Source organism: Aplosporella prunicola (genome assembly GCF_010093885.1).
Source record: "Aplosporella prunicola CBS 121167 unplaced genomic scaffold K452scaffold_2, whole genome shotgun sequence".
Taxonomy (NCBI): domain Eukaryota; kingdom Fungi; phylum Ascomycota; class Dothideomycetes; order Botryosphaeriales; family Aplosporellaceae; genus Aplosporella; species Aplosporella prunicola.
The window spans coordinates 869,711-884,328 of NW_022983530.1; the positions used below are offsets into that span (position 1 = coordinate 869,711).

The 14,618-nt window shown below is 56.4% G+C and overlaps 5 protein-coding genes across 5 annotated transcripts; 3 read left to right on the top strand and 2 right to left on the bottom strand.

The window, feature by feature from the left end:
- Nucleotides 1-143: 143 nt before the first annotated feature.
- Nucleotides 144-994, bottom strand: K452DRAFT_70269 (uncharacterized protein). The gene has a single exon (XM_033547047.1). The coding sequence runs from the start codon at nt 846-848 to the stop codon at nt 300-302; it is 549 nt and encodes a 182-aa protein (XP_033402470.1). The 5' UTR covers nt 849-994; the 3' UTR covers nt 144-299.
- A 1,631-nt stretch (nt 995-2,625) lies between these two features.
- Nucleotides 2,626-4,965, top strand: K452DRAFT_282956 (uncharacterized protein). The gene is made up of 2 exons (XM_033539676.1): nt 2,626-2,648; nt 2,699-4,965. Exons 1-2 carry the CDS (start codon nt 2,636-2,638, stop codon nt 4,786-4,788), a joined length of 2,103 nt encoding a protein of 700 aa, XP_033402471.1. The 5' UTR covers nt 2,626-2,635; the 3' UTR covers nt 4,789-4,965.
- A 2,899-nt stretch (nt 4,966-7,864) lies between these two features.
- K452DRAFT_348455 (uncharacterized protein) lies at nt 7,865-9,034 on the bottom strand. The gene is made up of 2 exons (XM_033545545.1): nt 8,534-9,034; nt 7,865-8,471 (listed from the first exon to the last, which is right to left on the bottom strand). The coding sequence occupies exons 1-2, from the start codon at nt 8,997-8,999 to the stop codon at nt 8,044-8,046; spliced, it is 894 nt and encodes a 297-aa protein (XP_033402472.1). The 5' UTR covers nt 9,000-9,034; the 3' UTR covers nt 7,865-8,043.
- A 124-nt stretch (nt 9,035-9,158) lies between these two features.
- K452DRAFT_282959 (uncharacterized protein) lies at nt 9,159-10,093 on the top strand. The gene is made up of 3 exons (XM_033539677.1): nt 9,159-9,306; nt 9,369-9,581; nt 9,677-10,093. The coding sequence occupies exons 1-3, from the start codon at nt 9,166-9,168 to the stop codon at nt 9,887-9,889; spliced, it is 567 nt and encodes a 188-aa protein (XP_033402473.1). The 5' UTR covers nt 9,159-9,165; the 3' UTR covers nt 9,890-10,093.
- A 2,736-nt stretch (nt 10,094-12,829) lies between these two features.
- Nucleotides 12,830-13,579, top strand: K452DRAFT_282961 (uncharacterized protein). The gene has a single exon (XM_033539678.1). It carries the CDS (start codon nt 12,935-12,937, stop codon nt 13,163-13,165), a length of 231 nt encoding a protein of 76 aa, XP_033402474.1. The 5' UTR covers nt 12,830-12,934; the 3' UTR covers nt 13,166-13,579.
- The last annotated feature ends 1,039 nt before the right edge of the window (nt 13,580-14,618 follow it).

Genomic DNA, 14,618 nt, shown 5'->3' on the forward strand with positions numbered 1-14,618 from the left:
GTGCAAAAGAGAGACGAAGCAAGCACCACCACTACTCTCACCTTTGCACCCAACAATGCAGAGCTGTTTCCGGACACGCCCTTGTGCGCTACGTCATGGCCCGCCCATGCCCACAACTACCACTACTAGAAGACTTCTCTCCTCGCGCCAACCTCCCAAGCCCGACTGTCCTGCTCCCCACCTCTCGTCTGCCTTTGCACTACCCGTCGCGCCACCTCGTCGAGTTCTAGACCTGCTAGTGCGCCAGGCCCGCCACTTCATCCCACCCTGCCTGCACCAAGCCATTTCCATGCGCGCCGTCAGCCCTGCCCTACCTGCCCTGTCGCCGCCGGCCGTCTGATCCTGTCCGTCCAGAAACAGACTGCGGTGCTGCTGGCAGGAACATGCCCAAGCCTGCGCCAACTCTCGACCTCTCTGCTACCGAGTCCCGTCGCTCTCCCTCCAGCGATGTCCCGGATCAAGACCCCGGCGGCTACTTCGACCTGCCCGCCGACAAAGACGACCCGGGCTCGCCCACCGATTCCGCTCCCAGCGATGTCCTGTCCGCCATCGACCCTCCGACGCCCACGTCTACCGCCATGGCCCTGGCCGCCTTGCAGTACCTGCCCGTGCCCGTCCTGGTCCTCTCCTCGCTGAAGACGGTCGTCCTGGCCAACGAGGCCATGGGTCGCCTCCTCGACATTGCGCGCGAATCCGACGCCGATACCGTCCAGACGGTGACCGACATGCTGCGCGGTCAGTCCATGTCCGAGCTCGGCATCACTATGCTGCAAGATGGAACTCCGATTTGGGTGGCCTGGGAGGTAAGAGAGCCCGATGGCACCGTGCGCACCACCTAGCTTCGACATACTGACTCGTTCGCCAGGATTTTTTGGACTCCGTTTGGGAACTGAACACGAGCGAGGGCGGCAGTGATCCCGTCGACTTTGATCCCGACGCGACGCCGACCGGCGAGCCAGTGCCAAATTCAAAATCTGCGCCCTCGGGGCAAAGGTTGTTCAGGTTGAGCAGGTCCAACCTCGCTCGAACGACGGTTCGCGATGTCTCTATCGAAGTCCTCCTCGCTCCTTACAAGCATGCTGCCTCGTTGTCACCAAAGGACCCGCGGTGCCAGCTGGATAAGGACAGGATACAAGCCACCATGATCGTGTCGGTGTGGGCCATTGATGATGTACAGTACTTTACCCTTACCTTCACCAGCTCCCGGCCGAACGGAGGAACGAAGCGGCCAATGCCTTCCAGTCGAATCGTTGTGCGCACCCCTACTGGATTGAAGAAGTCTCCAGGCTCTGGCTCCAGCTCGTCTTCTTCGGGGAAGCGCTCCTTGCGTCATTCTCCAATCGCAAAACCAGCCCAGTTTCCTCCTGACGGCCCGCCAATCCGCTCTTCAGGCGCAAGAGTTCCGTCGCTCTTTCAAAAGGTCACGCAGATGAAGGAGGCCATTTTGACAACCATCACCATGCCAGCCTACGCCATGTGGAAAGACGAGAGTTTCGGCATGCCGAACAAGGCTCTTCTCAATTTTTTGCCGGACAATGGCGAAGGATCAGCGCAGGGTCAGGGTCAGGGTCAGGGTGACTTTCTTAACCAGTTCCGCTGCTTCACCGAGGATTTCAAGCGCCAGCTCACGTTAGATGAATTCCCGATTGTCCAAATTTGTCGAAACCAAGCCAGCGTTGGCGGGAAACGGATAGGAATGTACAATCCGGCCAATGGGCAGCGTGTCATTTTCGAAGTCGTTGGCGAACCCATCCTAGACGACGTCACTGGAGAATTCCTTGGTGGCATTGTCATCTTCAAAGACGTGACTGAGTATACCAAGCGCATTGCCGCCCAGATTCAGGAGAACGAGCGCCAGTTCGAGTACATCACCAATTTCATACCCATTATGGTCTGGACTACCGGGCCTGATGGGCGGCACGACTGGTTCTCCCAGCGATGGTATGATTACACGGGCCTCACGGTCGAACAGTCTTTTGGAGAGGGCTGGATGCTGCCTTTTCACAAGGAAGACATGCCTGAGACGGAAAAACGGTGGAGGCGATCACTCGAGACCGGGGTAAGTCTGCCTCTCGACCCTTGCAGCAATGGAGCTAATCGATAACAGGAGGAATACAATACCGAATATCGCTGCCAACGTCATGATGGTGCATGGAGGTGGATGTTGGGCCGTGCCGTTCCGTTCCGCGATGATGACGGTAAAATTGTGAAATGGTTCGGCACTTGTACCGACATACACGATCTTGTGGAAACCCGGCAGGCTGCGAGGCAAACTCGTGAACAACTGTCGCGTGTCATTGAACATGCACATGTCACTCTTTGGGTGACGGATCCCGAAGGAACATTGACGTTGTTGGAAGGGAGCTTGTTGAGCGAAGATCCGAACATCAACAAATCCGCAGTTGGACAGAGCCTATACGAGGTTTTCGGACAGCACAAGGGCAAGAAGGACATTCCGGCGCTCAAAGAGAAGGTGGAGCGTATCATGACCCGAAAGGGTACTGACGAGAATCTTGAGATGTACATTGATGGAAACAACCGTTGGTACAGGACGCGATTGGTGCCTCTCATGGCCACTTCACGCAAGGCTGGTATCGAATCGGAGACTTACGTTGACGGTGTCATTGGCGTAAGCATGGATATTACAGGTACGTTCAGTGTGGATTTGTCGCGAAGCTGCATCTAACCAGGTGTGCAGAAATCCGTCAGGCCGAAATCGATCTCCACAACCAAGAGAAGGAGAACGCGAAGCTCATAGCGAACGCCTTGGCCGCCAAGGAGGCAAGCAAGATGAAGAGCCAGTTTTTGGCCAACATGTCTCATGAGATTCGCACTCCGATTGCGGGCGTCATCGGCATGAGCGATCTCTTACTCGACACGGACCTCGATCAGGAGCAACAAGACTGCGCGGAGAACATCCAGCGTTCGGCGAACGGCCTTCTCACTGTCATCAACGACATTCTGGACCTCTCCAAGGTCGAATCGGGACGCCTGGATGTCGAAGAAGTCCAATTCAGCCTCTCCGTAGTCCTCCGGGATGTGAGTAAGATGATGGCTTTTGCTGCATTAAGAAAGAATATCGCCTATGAAAGCCATTTCGAAAAGGACATTGAGAAGGATTTGAAGGTCATGGGTGATCCCGGCCGCCTACGCCAAATCTTGACGAATCTGCTCACGAATTCGATCAAGTTCACGAGTGAGGGTCGAGTCAGCCTATCGGCGTCGATAATTAAGCAGGATGATGACACAGTTCATGTTCGCTTTGTTGTCGAAGACACGGGCATCGGGATCGAGGACGAAGTACGGCAAAAGCTGTTTAAGCCTTTCAGCCAAGCAGACTCCTCTACAGCTCGTCGCTTTGGCGGCACAGGGTTAGGGTTGGCAATCAGCAAGAACCTTGTCGAACTCATGCATGGGGAGATCGACCTCGAGTCAAAGCTGGGGCATGGCACCAAGGCTTGTTTCCGGATACCATTTAGCAGGGCACAATACCGGGGCCCAGGCTCTCCGCTGATGGATATTAGTTCAATCCCCGATCGGCTACAGTCCGACATGTCTGTGTCATGCGGAAGCTCAGAGGAGCTCGGCACGCCGCCGCTTACGCCGAGTTTCCCTCCAAATGGCAAGACGGGAGCCCGTCATGTCAGGGGCTCTTCGGCCACCCCGAGCAACATCACCATCAACCACTCCCTTCCGGACTCGTTGATGACTCTCTCTGAAACAGAGAGACAGAAAGTGCACGTCTTGGTCGTCGAGGATAACCAAGTCAACCAGCAGATCGCGCTCAAAACGATCAAGAAGCAGGGTTTCTCGGTAAACGCGGTCTGGAACGGCAAAGAGGCTTTGGATTACTTGCTTGAAAGCGATGGCGAAAGTCACCCCCACCCGGACATCATCCTTATGGATGTGCAAATGCCAATTATGGACGGGTACAAAGCCACGCACACAATCAGGTCCGAAGAGCCTTTTAGGAACAGGCCAGAGATACGCGACATTCCCATTGTCGCCATGACGGCGTCGGCGATTCAAGGAGACAAGGAAAAATGCCAGGAAGCTGGAATGGATGACTACCTCTCTAAGCCTGTTCGAGGCAATTTATTGGAAAAAATGCTCGTAAAGTGGGCAATTGAGAGGAAGCGGAAGCAGCAAAAAATGGCCGAGGGCAAGGAAGACAAAAATTGGAAGGCCGGCGAGCGACGGTCATCTGCAGTCTCGGCCGATGGTGCCAGCACCATCAAAGCCGGGTCTGTCGGCCGCAATAGTCCCAAGCCCGAGGGACATACGTCGCCATCGTCATCGCCGCAAGCAAAGCGGTCACGGCCGCCCGCCTCACGCAATACGTCTTTTGGCAAAGACGACGACAAAGCGCAGCGACCTCGCGTACTCGACCGCCTATCGTACCAAGACGAGATATCGGTGGATAAGTCGACGGAGTCCGCCGACGAGCGAGTGTCACGGCGCGTGCGCGACGAGGAGAGAGCCGCCAACCTCCGCGACCACAAGTTGATGTTTAGCTCGGGCGACAGAGCGGCGCGGCGTGGCTCAAGCGACAACGCCGAAGCCGACGACCGTAAGGGCGCGCCCAGTCACTCGCTCACGGAGGCGAACATAGGCCGCCTCGCCGAGGAACAGCACACGAAACAGCCACGCGCTACGCATGAGAAGAGCGATAGCATGGCGGCGCGGAAGGCGAGCGGTGCGAGCGATGATGAGAGCCGGGTTCCGGAGTCGATGCTGGAGCTGCGTTCACAGTCGCAGTCTGTAGACGAAAGCGAAAAAATAAATTAAGGTTGATGGTTATGGCCAGAGAAAGGACGCCGGACCTCAACCGCCGGCGGCGACAACGATATTGACGACGACGACTACGACCGACGACCTCATACGATGACACTTCTTGTGGTTCCGTTCCTCTTCTCATCATCTTCATAATCACCTTGGTCTTCATTCCTGTCATCCTCGTTTGCGGCATTATCTGCACCACCTAAAGCTGCGTCCTTCCGTTTTTCCACCTCTTTCAACTTGTACAGTAATAACAGTTTCCGGCAACCTCGATCGTCGCCATTGTTCTTCTATTTTCTCTTTCTATTACGCTTTTCCCTTTTCTTTTTGAAGTACATCCGCATATAAAACGTCCCAGTGGGCTTTCTTTTCTTTCTTTTCTTTTCTTTTCTTTTCCAATTGTGCTTGTTTTGGGTCAGCGGCATCATCACAATGGCTGGCGGGGGCTGGCGTGCATTGTTTCTTGCTTCGTATACCGATCGATGCCTTGTTTATTGAATTTTTTGCCTCTCCTATTTCGTCATCGTTTTTCCACTGCTATTGTAAATGTAGTTCCATTTCGTTTCTCTTTTCGTTTTTTTCTCGGCTTTTGTTTACTCCTCTATTGGGTTTCTCTTTTTGCTGCATGCATACGCGGCTGTTTGCAACATTCATGGCAGCCATATTTAATGACAACGGATAAGCGGGCGGAAGGGACGGACGGTTGGCGGTACGGGTGGCGCTCTGAAAAAATCTTCCCTTGTCTAGGGTTCGGTTTGGCTTGGTTCGTCCTGTCAGTTTTGGCTGGCATACTTGCGCGTGCGCGCGCTGTTTCTCTGTATGTGTCTCCCTTTTCGTATCTATTTTGAGAAGATAGTTTTCTATCTCTTGTCTGTCTCTGTCTTTGTCTCTGTCATCTTTTTCTTTCATATTTTTCTCTGCTTATTTTGCCCTCTGTGCGATTTGAGAGAGCGACTTGTCTGCTCCTAGTGACATCTTGTCGCTGCTGTTGTCTGGGGGCTTTCTCTAACCCTCAGTTTACGTGGGAGTGTATGCGTGTTTCCGTACTATCGGTATGTACGTCGTCATGGTACCTAGCCATGAGAAGAACAAGAAACGTCGATATCAGTCAAAGGTAAAGAGTGGGTATCCAACGAGGACGGTAATAGGTGCGAAGACTGCACTCTCTGAGGGCGAGGTTGCAAGTCTCTGAGCGTGATACGGGATAATGAGTGTTGACTATTGAAGTGTGAAGAGGACTATTGTTATACTAAAGTGAGTAAGCAGATTTAACTAGGTCGAAGATGACTTCACCGAACCAAAGAAGAAGAAAATGCGAGGCAAGAAAAAAAAAAAAAAAAGGCAGTAGAGTCGAGACGTTGGCGTGACAAGTTGAGCAGGTCAGCTTACTTTTTATATGCGGACAAGGGGGTGCGAGCGTGAACATCCGCACGCAGCTAATTATAGGCAAGGCCCGACAATGGCCTGATTGACATGTGAATATGCAAAGACGGACGTAAGGCGTCCTCCCCACGTGCATCATGCTTGGGGCGCTGCTCTTGTGCTCGGTTGGGGGGAGCGCCGGAGCGGATTGTGTGCGGAAAGATCTGCATGGGAGGAGGGTGGGTGTGTTCGCGGTGGGGATGGATGGGTGGGGTTGCGCGTGTGTGATGTGCGTGTATGTGTATGTGTGTATGAGTGAATGAAGCAGTGGGGGGTTGGACATCGAGTCTGGGTAGGGCTGACACGACTCTTATGTGCACGGATATATGGATCCTGGTATCGGGCAGTGTTGCCAGTTCACAGGGACTGGTTACAACGAGGACGAGAATGATGCTGCAAGTGGTGGAACACGGTGATTACAACTGCCTGTTTGGTGAGGCGGGGCAGACGAGGCAAAGGTCGTGCAACTATGTATGTATGTAGGTAGTTAATGCAAAACCCGAAAGGCAAAAAAAGCAATACTCATATGTGAATTAATAAGGTAAAAGCAAACAGACAATGCAAGTACGCAAATAAGCACACATCCCAGCCAATCTAATCCAGCCAGCAAACTTCACTCCACCAACTCATCAACTACAGCCTCAGCCTTCCTCACCTGTCGTCCATCAGCACCGACGACGCGCCTGACGAACGTCCCCTTGAACGTGGCCGGTCGTCCCGTGCGATCGTGCGTGCGGATTGCTTCCAGAATTTGGTGGCAGCAGCAGCAGCGGTAGCGGCGGCTGAGGCGGTGTTTTTGCTAGGAAAATGGCTTTCGGCATTGTTGGTGTTGGTATTGGCATTGGTGATGCGCCGAGGAATAAGTAGCCCCAGAAGGATGGCGAGGAAGAGCGGCAGTCCTTTTAGTGGTGGTTGTCTCGATGGTGGTCGACTCGACGGTGGTGGTTGTCTCAACGGTAGTCGTCTCGATAGTGGTAATCTCGACGGCGGTTGTCGTTTCAGTGGTTGTTGTCTTGGTGGTAGTCGCTTTTGTAGGCTTGGTGACGGCTTCGCTCGCCTTGTTTACGGCTGTGCTGCTGCTGCTGCTGCTGCTGCGGCGGCGGCGGCGGCACCAGGTCTCTGGTAGGGACGATTGGTTATGGATATGGATGTGGTTTGGTTCTGGGTGGAGGAGGGGGCATTGCTGTCGTTCGCCGAGGCGGCAACGATGGCAAGAGTAGTGGGGGTCGCTGGAGGAGACATTATTATTATGATAGAAGTGTGGAAGTAGATGGAAAAGCCGACAGTAGTGATAGTGAAGAGAATCGGTGCGAAGATCAGAGTGTTGGATCAGTCTGCGGGTAAAAGTAAGCAGAAGTGGTCAGAAACGATGCGTGTCCGTAGATGTGTTAGTTTTCAATCACTTCCTACTACAGTTAGCCTCTTACTGAAGTTAACCTTACTTTCACTGCAGCAGCTTAACTGAGTAACGGATTGGCGTGCATTGGCTTCATATGAAAGAACAGCAAAGACAACTCGTAGTGGTTTTCCAAAATTTTGAGCTTCTACTGAGCTAGTGACAAGCTGATAAAGTAAAAGTCAACAAGCCAAGTCTAGCTGCTGATGGGACCACAAGACCAGCCTGCTCCATCCTCGTGGGGAATCTTTCCGAGTGGAGCTCGCTGGGGGGTTCTCTTCCGTGATTCCCTACCTAAAAACTCCAATCTATCATCATACTCCGTCCCCATACTCCATCTTCTTCGCTCATTTGCAAGAAGACCGCTTCCGGGCACTTCTCAGTGGTGATCTTACAGAAAAACTAAAAAAGCTAAGACAGGCCGTGTTCTCTTGGCCGAAGCAGGCTCATGAAAACTTCCAGCGGTTACCGCAGACCGTGCATTCGCAAAACGTCGTCATCGGTTCATCAGCAGAGCGCGTCTGGGCCTGGCTGTAGCTGACCTTCTTCTGGCCGCACTTGCCGCAGGTGAAGGTCGACGAGATACTCTTCTCGGCTTGCGCCACCATGGCCTTGTTGATGTTCTCGCGCTGCAGACGCTCCTCCTCGGCGCGCTTTTCAGCCGACATCAGCTCTTCGTGCGTCATAGTCACAAACTTGGCCGGCGCAATCTCTCCGGACAGGACGCGGCGGCGCAGTCCGGGATTCGACTTGTTCTTCAGGTTTTGATACAACATGCGAATGCGCGTCTTGTAACCTTCGGAGGTCTCGGGTTGGTACTTGTTGTAGGCGGCCAGCTCAACGTCGCGGGCAACGCCGAGCACCGTCTTTGGCACTATACGGACGCGGTGATTAGTCACAAAAAGAGGGCATTGTGCAGGTTGAATAATGACGTACTTTCTTCGGACATGTGCGCCAAGCCATCGTACATGAGCTTCAGGCAATTGTCGCGCGTCGCGCTGCCGGTGACCTTGTAGTCAACACCGTCCGTGTTGACATTGCGTTTCTCCGGGGGAACATTGTGCTTGGGCGGGGCCTTGGCGGCTGGAGCGGGCGAGGGCGCGGGCGACGCGGTGCTGTTGGTGCTCTTGGGAGTCGCGGAGCCGGCGCCTGCCTTCTTGACGTCGCTGCGCCACTTGGACACCAGCTCACTGGCCTTTCTTGCAACGGCAGGGTCTTTGTGCGTCTTCAGACGGTTGACGGTGATGCCGATCTTGGTGGAGCGCAAGAGGTCTTCGGTGGCTTGCACGCCGCCGCGCAGGTCGTCGAGAAGCTTGATGAGGGACGAGGCGGGCTCGCCCGCGGACGAGGCCTTGGTGAGGTTGCGGCCGTAGGTCTCGACTTCCTTGGCGTCCATAGGCATGGTGGGTGGTGAGCGGGCAGTCGTCAAAGCGGGTTGAATGGTGTGGTTTTCGGAATGCGAATGCGGCCGCGATTGAGACCGCGGGGAAACGCGTTGGCGAAACGCCGACGTTTCTGGAAAGCACCTTGACCTCACCACCACCATCGCAACGTGCATCTCCGCCATCATGGCTGACAACGCGCCGCAGCCCGACGCGCCCGCCGGTCCCGCCAATGACTCGACCACCCGTGGCATGCCCTACTACGAGAAGCTGCGCCGCGACTTGCGCGAAGCTCTACAGAAGAAACGCGCCATCGACAACGCCTTGGTAGGCCCGCCGCCGCCGCCGCCGCCGCCATAGCTCCGCCAGCACTGACATTGCGCCCGCAGAACAACATCGAGGACCTTGTCTTCAAGACCGAAGAGCGCTACCTCGAGGAAACGAGCGGCGCCGGGAACATTGTCAAGGGCTTCGAAAACTACATCAAAGGCTCGAGCATCGCCGGAGCGGGCGTGGGAGGCGCTGGCACAGGCGCGCGCAGAAAGACAGCGATCAGTGACGTCGATCGGATCTTCAGCCGGAGCTCTCAAGGTCTTTTTTCTGTGCGTGTTTTACACGACCCTGGATCTACCACCAGTCCCTGTCAATCGCAAGGTCGATGAAGAACAGCCATGTTGCTAACGCCGTCGTCCCCCAGGATTCACCTGGCCCTGGATCTGCCCAGCTCACTCCATCAAATGCTCCAACCCCGACGTCCTTCCCCAGCGCTCGTGAAAGCAACCACCCCACGCCCGGCAGCACCGCAAGCAAGGCTACCAGCAGTAAAAAGAGGGCGGCGAATAAGGACGAGGAGGATACCGATGGCAAACCGGCGACCAAGAGAGGCAAGATCACGTATGGCAGGGATTAGATGTGAAACTTCGACTGGCGGTTAAATTCTGGCGTTACTGAGTGCGGCGTTCGGGCGAGAAATGGTGTGTATATTCATTGAGGCGATACCCCGAGGCAGATCATGGGATTACTATACCACTGTCAAGAATTCATGTATGGATCTAGAGCGCAAGATTTTTTCGCCCCTGCCTAGAAAAAAGCATTGCCACTTTTTTTTTTTTTTCCATGTTTCTACTGGGATTCCTTTGTGGTTCTGCGGCCCGGCATCCCAGGTCGCGCCTGGTGGAAACGGATTGGAAACAACATGCAGATGGATGATGGTAGCCTTGCGGCAGCGGCCTCGCGGCCTCCGGACGCAATGTCTGAAAGGAGGAAGTGGTCACATCCCCTTGCTTCATCCAGCCATCACCAGGATTCGCATGGAGGCCCTCGTATCCGAATCTCTGAAGGTTGACGGCGTAGTCGTAAGTCGTTTGAGACGCATCGCGTCCAAGGCGAGGCAGGTAAGCCGAGGGCAGTGCAGAAGGCAGTGCAGGAGGGCTGAAGCAAAGGAAAGGGGGGGCTCGTGAGGGCGTACACGCAAGCGTTCAAGCGCGCATTATCGCCACGGCCAGGCGATGATGTCTGGAAATGACACAAAGGGAAAAAGGAGGGCGGGAATTTGATTCCACTCACAGCCATTCACGAAAGGAGGGCGATGATGTAGACCAAGATGCTGGAGCTTGCACACCGGGACCACCGGCCGCCCTGCTCTCCGCTGGGAGGGCTCGCATCGGGCTCGCCTCATCTCGCGTGTGAAGGCGGACCCTGAGGGGCGCCGATCGTTGCCGGCGCGTCGACGGCGTCGACAGGAGTCGCGGAGAGGGTTCGTCGGGATCGAGCTCCCTTCCCGCTCCCTTGGTACAGCGAGCCTGGCGACCCGCCTTTCATGTCGGCGGTACCTGACGATCTTCCCTCGTGGCGCTTCTGACATGTGCGAAGCCGGCGCTGTAGATCTGGGGGTCCTGTTGGGCAGGGCAGCCGAGCAAAGGCCGCTGCGAATTTCGCTCACAGAAGGAAAAAAAAAAAAGATGGGTGTGGGCGATGCAAGCGGCCGGGAGGGGAGGAGGGCACGAGGCCACAACCTTGCGCTGCTGCCGAGATGGAGCACCAGTGCCACCCCACGCGCACCCGCACGCACGTGACGCGCGCTGCCAACAGGCGTCATCCCAGCACTGCATCTGAAGAGGCAAAGATGGACCAAAGACGAAAGCTTGATGTCGGCAAAAAGCGGCTCCTGGTCTTTCGCTCCCGTCCCTTCTCCAGACTACGACTTTCGATCTCCATATCCGGCGTGTCGGATCCTCCTCGACTCGTGTGGCTAAAGGCTTCCATGCGTGCCAGGCCTCTCCAGCTTCGCTCGCAGAAGAGAGACAGAGAGAGCGGGAGAGAAGCGAGAGATAGAGAGAAATGCGCTAGAGCCACCACAATAGAAACGCAACAATGGCAGTCGTCAAAGTCCACGTGCGATCGGTCGGGCCGATGAGAGATGGGGAAGACTGCTGCAACTTCACCATGATTCTTTCGCGTCGCAAAGCCGACGAGGCCCGTCGTCGCATGCAGGGCTCTCACTAGCCCACGGGCAAGGCGTGCGCCTGGGCTGCTTCACCGTTCCCCTCGTCTCAACTGCCGGCACTGAGACGAACATTGCGCGTCCTTTTCCCCAATGCCCATTGGCCCCAAAGCCCGGGCGGTGGCTTCCATTGCTCCGCCAACTGAGGTACTAGGTACTCACGAGAGAATATCCACATCTCACCATGTATCATCTCACCCGACCACGCACCGAACGCGACGAGGCATCGCCGAAGCTGCAGCCGATAGTCGCCGAGCCCTTGCTTGCTGTTTGCCGGTGAGTGGTGAGTCGTGACCTGTCATCCACAACATGCTAGAGTAGCACGAGTAGCTTGCCAGCGCGCCAGAGCGGAACCAGCGAAACAGAAAAAATTTCCCTAGTAGAGAGGAGCCACCAAAAGCAGGCCCGATACCGCGCAGCCCCCTCCATTCCGGCTTCCCCGTTTGTCCTAATCCACCTATACTGGCGCTATATACGCCGTACCGGCGGGTTCGCTTGCCCTGTTCTTTTGCGCCGCAGTGCTGCAGAGGCAACGCTTGACCGCGCACTCGCGGGAGTCGTGAGACAGTACGTAAAACAGGCGTCCGTTGTCGAGTCGTGATTGTGTGGCAGCAGCAGTACCTAGGTAAGTGATGTGAAGGCAGCAGTAGCAGCAGCAGCCTTTACCTCTCAAGCCAACTCGCTGCCTGCCTGCTTGCTTGCTTGCTGGGTGGGTGGGTAAGTGAACCGCGCAGCCGGCCTCCATCCCCCCACTCTCAACCCACCCTTCACCACCATCCAGCATCACGATGCATGTGTCCCGGCCCATAGGTGCCCTTGGCAGATGCCCAAAGCGGTGCCGCCGACGGTTGTTGTCCGCCCGCAACTAAGGCTGCCCCGTGATCTTAAGTCAAGCCAGCACGCCCGCCCGCGCGACGCCTTCCCATTGGGCCTTGGGCGTGGCGCCCCGAGCGCGGGCAGCATATGGAGCATGGAGCAGCCAGGCAACGCACTGCGCGCGCGGGGGTGGGAGCCTTTTGCCGCTGGGCGCCCTCTCTTGCCTCTGCTTGCTTGGCTTGACTTGTTTTGACTTGCGTTGGCTGGCTTGCTTGCTTGCTTGCTTGCACGCACGCACGCACGCACGCACGCACACACGCACCCCCCAAGCGCACGCGCGAACAAGCTCTGGGCTGGCGGCCGCCACGCTCTGCGCTGCTCCACACCTCCCGTAATCCACTTCCCGGCTCTCATCAGTGCTGCCGCGCTGGCGCCGTCGCTGCGCCAACGCCAACGCCAAAACCACGGCTCGTCTTGGCCGAGCTTGATTGCTTTGCTGCTGGCGGGTTGGCTGGCTGGCGCCCCACTTTGCAAGTCTGTGTGTCTGCGTCTGTGTCTGTGAGTGAGTGAGTGAGGCGCTCGATGATGACGATGACGATGATGACAATGCTTCTTGCTGCTGCTGCTGCTTCCCACATGCTGACGATGCTGCTGCTGAGGTGCTGCCACCCGCTGTTGCGCTGTGCTGCATCTGCCTGCCACTGCCAGCCAGCAGCAGTGGCAGCGGCAGCAACAACAGCAGTAGCGCCAGGGCCCCTCCCTGCGTTCCCCCCCTCGTACATGCAGCATCAGCATCAGCTCCAGCTTCAGCTTCAGCAGCAACAGCCCGTCGCCATCCGAAAAAGGAGCACCGAAACAAAAATTTAAAAATAAAAATAAACCAAAATTCAGTGGAAAATGAGATTGATTCGAAGGGCCAACCTCTTGCCCGCCGAAATAAAGGCGCCGATCAGGGTCCTGCGTGGGCGCCAAGGCCGCACGCAAGCCGTTTCCCCCCCTGCTCGCAGTGCCCGCTGCCCGCCGTAAGCTAAACCATAAGGTGCAAAGTAGCTAACTACCCTGTTGTCCTGGTTCTTGGGGCGTGTCAGCCGCCGTGCCCGCCGCCGCCGCCGCCGCCGCCGCCGACGCCATCATCTCGTTTTCCTTTCCATCCCGTCGACTCGGTCGACTTCCCATTCATTCCTACCTGCCGCTTCTGTCGCACGCACTCAAGCTGCGTTCCCCATCCATCCCCTTGCTTGCATGTCGCATCACCATCCCACGCTCTCACACGGCCCGTGCACCCGCATTGCGCTGCATCGCACCGCATCGCATTACGTCCACCACCTATGCAGCTACCTATCAAACCAACCGGGCTTGAATGGTAGTTGCCGGCCTAGTACCTCTACCTAGTACCTACTCTTACGCTACAACGAGCCAGAGCCGACAAAACGGCGGGCAAGCCAATGCAAGCGGCCATGGCGCCCGACACCGCGCCGCACAGCGCGCGCAACAGCGGCACGCAGACGACGGCTCGAGACGCTGGCTTGCTGCTGCTGCCACTGCGCTCTGCGGCCTGCGACCCTATCTGCGACGCGCGACGCGCAACCTGCCTCCGCCCAGCCCCATGCCCTATGACATCTTTGCTGCAGGGCAGGCCAGGCGCGTGCGTGCTTTGTGTGCGTGCGTTGCGGGTGTGTGTCGCAGACGGGGCTCGGCTATCTGCGCGGGCGTGCGCGGTGCGCGGTGTGCGTGTGTGAGGCCTTGTACGAGTAGGTACAATGCGGTAGGGTAGTGGGGATGTAGTGAGATAGATTAACTAAGCGAGTGCTTGTGAGGTGGGGTACGAGACTGGAGATAGATTGATTGATTGAACCGAGTGCGTGCGTGCGTGCGTGCGTGGGAAAGGTTAGAGATCGATACGAGCGGGTAGCTAGAGTAGTTACGTACTCCTCCAATGGTAGCAAGGCAAGAGGTAGAGTGCTTTGTTGCAGGTTGGGAAGAAAGGAAGGTGCGAGTGCTCGGTCTGCTGTAGGTAGAGCAAAGAGGTAGGGCGGGTCCGCAAGGGAGTGCCCTGCTGCTGTTGAGCAGAACCGACCAGCTGTGTACATGGCTGCGTAAGCGAGGTGTTGTCGGTGGTTGTTGGGGGGTACATGCCTAAGCAACGTACCTCGCCCATTGCACTGCACTGCCTGCCTGCATGCCTGCCTTGCACCCCGGACCCAGCCTTTCCTTCCATCCTAGCTTTCTTCCTTCCCTTCCTTCCTTCCTTTCTTCCTTCCTTCCATCATCCCACGCGGGCTGCCCTCCCAACCCCCCCGGCTAGACTCTCAACACCACC

Excerpts from the sequence above, each read along its gene's own strand:
- K452DRAFT_70269 (XM_033547047.1), bottom strand. The coding sequence starts at position 848 with ATGTCGAAGCTAGGTGGTGCGCACGGTGCCATCGGGCTCTCTTACCTC.
- K452DRAFT_348455 (XM_033545545.1), bottom strand. The coding sequence starts at position 8,999 with ATGCCTATGGACGCCAAGGAAGTCGAGACCTACGGCCGCAACCTCACC. Across the intron at positions 8,472-8,533 it reads GGCGCACATGTCCGAAGAAA|TGCCAAAGACGGTGCTCGGC; the intron begins GTACGTCATTAT and ends GCGTCCGTATAG.
- K452DRAFT_282959 (XM_033539677.1), top strand. The coding sequence starts at position 9,166 with ATGGCTGACAACGCGCCGCAGCCCGACGCGCCCGCCGGTCCCGCCAAT. Across the intron at positions 9,307-9,368 it reads GCGCCATCGACAACGCCTTG|AACAACATCGAGGACCTTGT; the intron begins GTAGGCCCGCCG and ends TTGCGCCCGCAG. Across the intron at positions 9,582-9,676 it reads GCTCTCAAGGTCTTTTTTCT|GATTCACCTGGCCCTGGATC; the intron begins GTGCGTGTTTTA and ends GTCGTCCCCCAG.
- K452DRAFT_282961 (XM_033539678.1), top strand. The coding sequence starts at position 12,935 with ATGCTGACGATGCTGCTGCTGAGGTGCTGCCACCCGCTGTTGCGCTGT.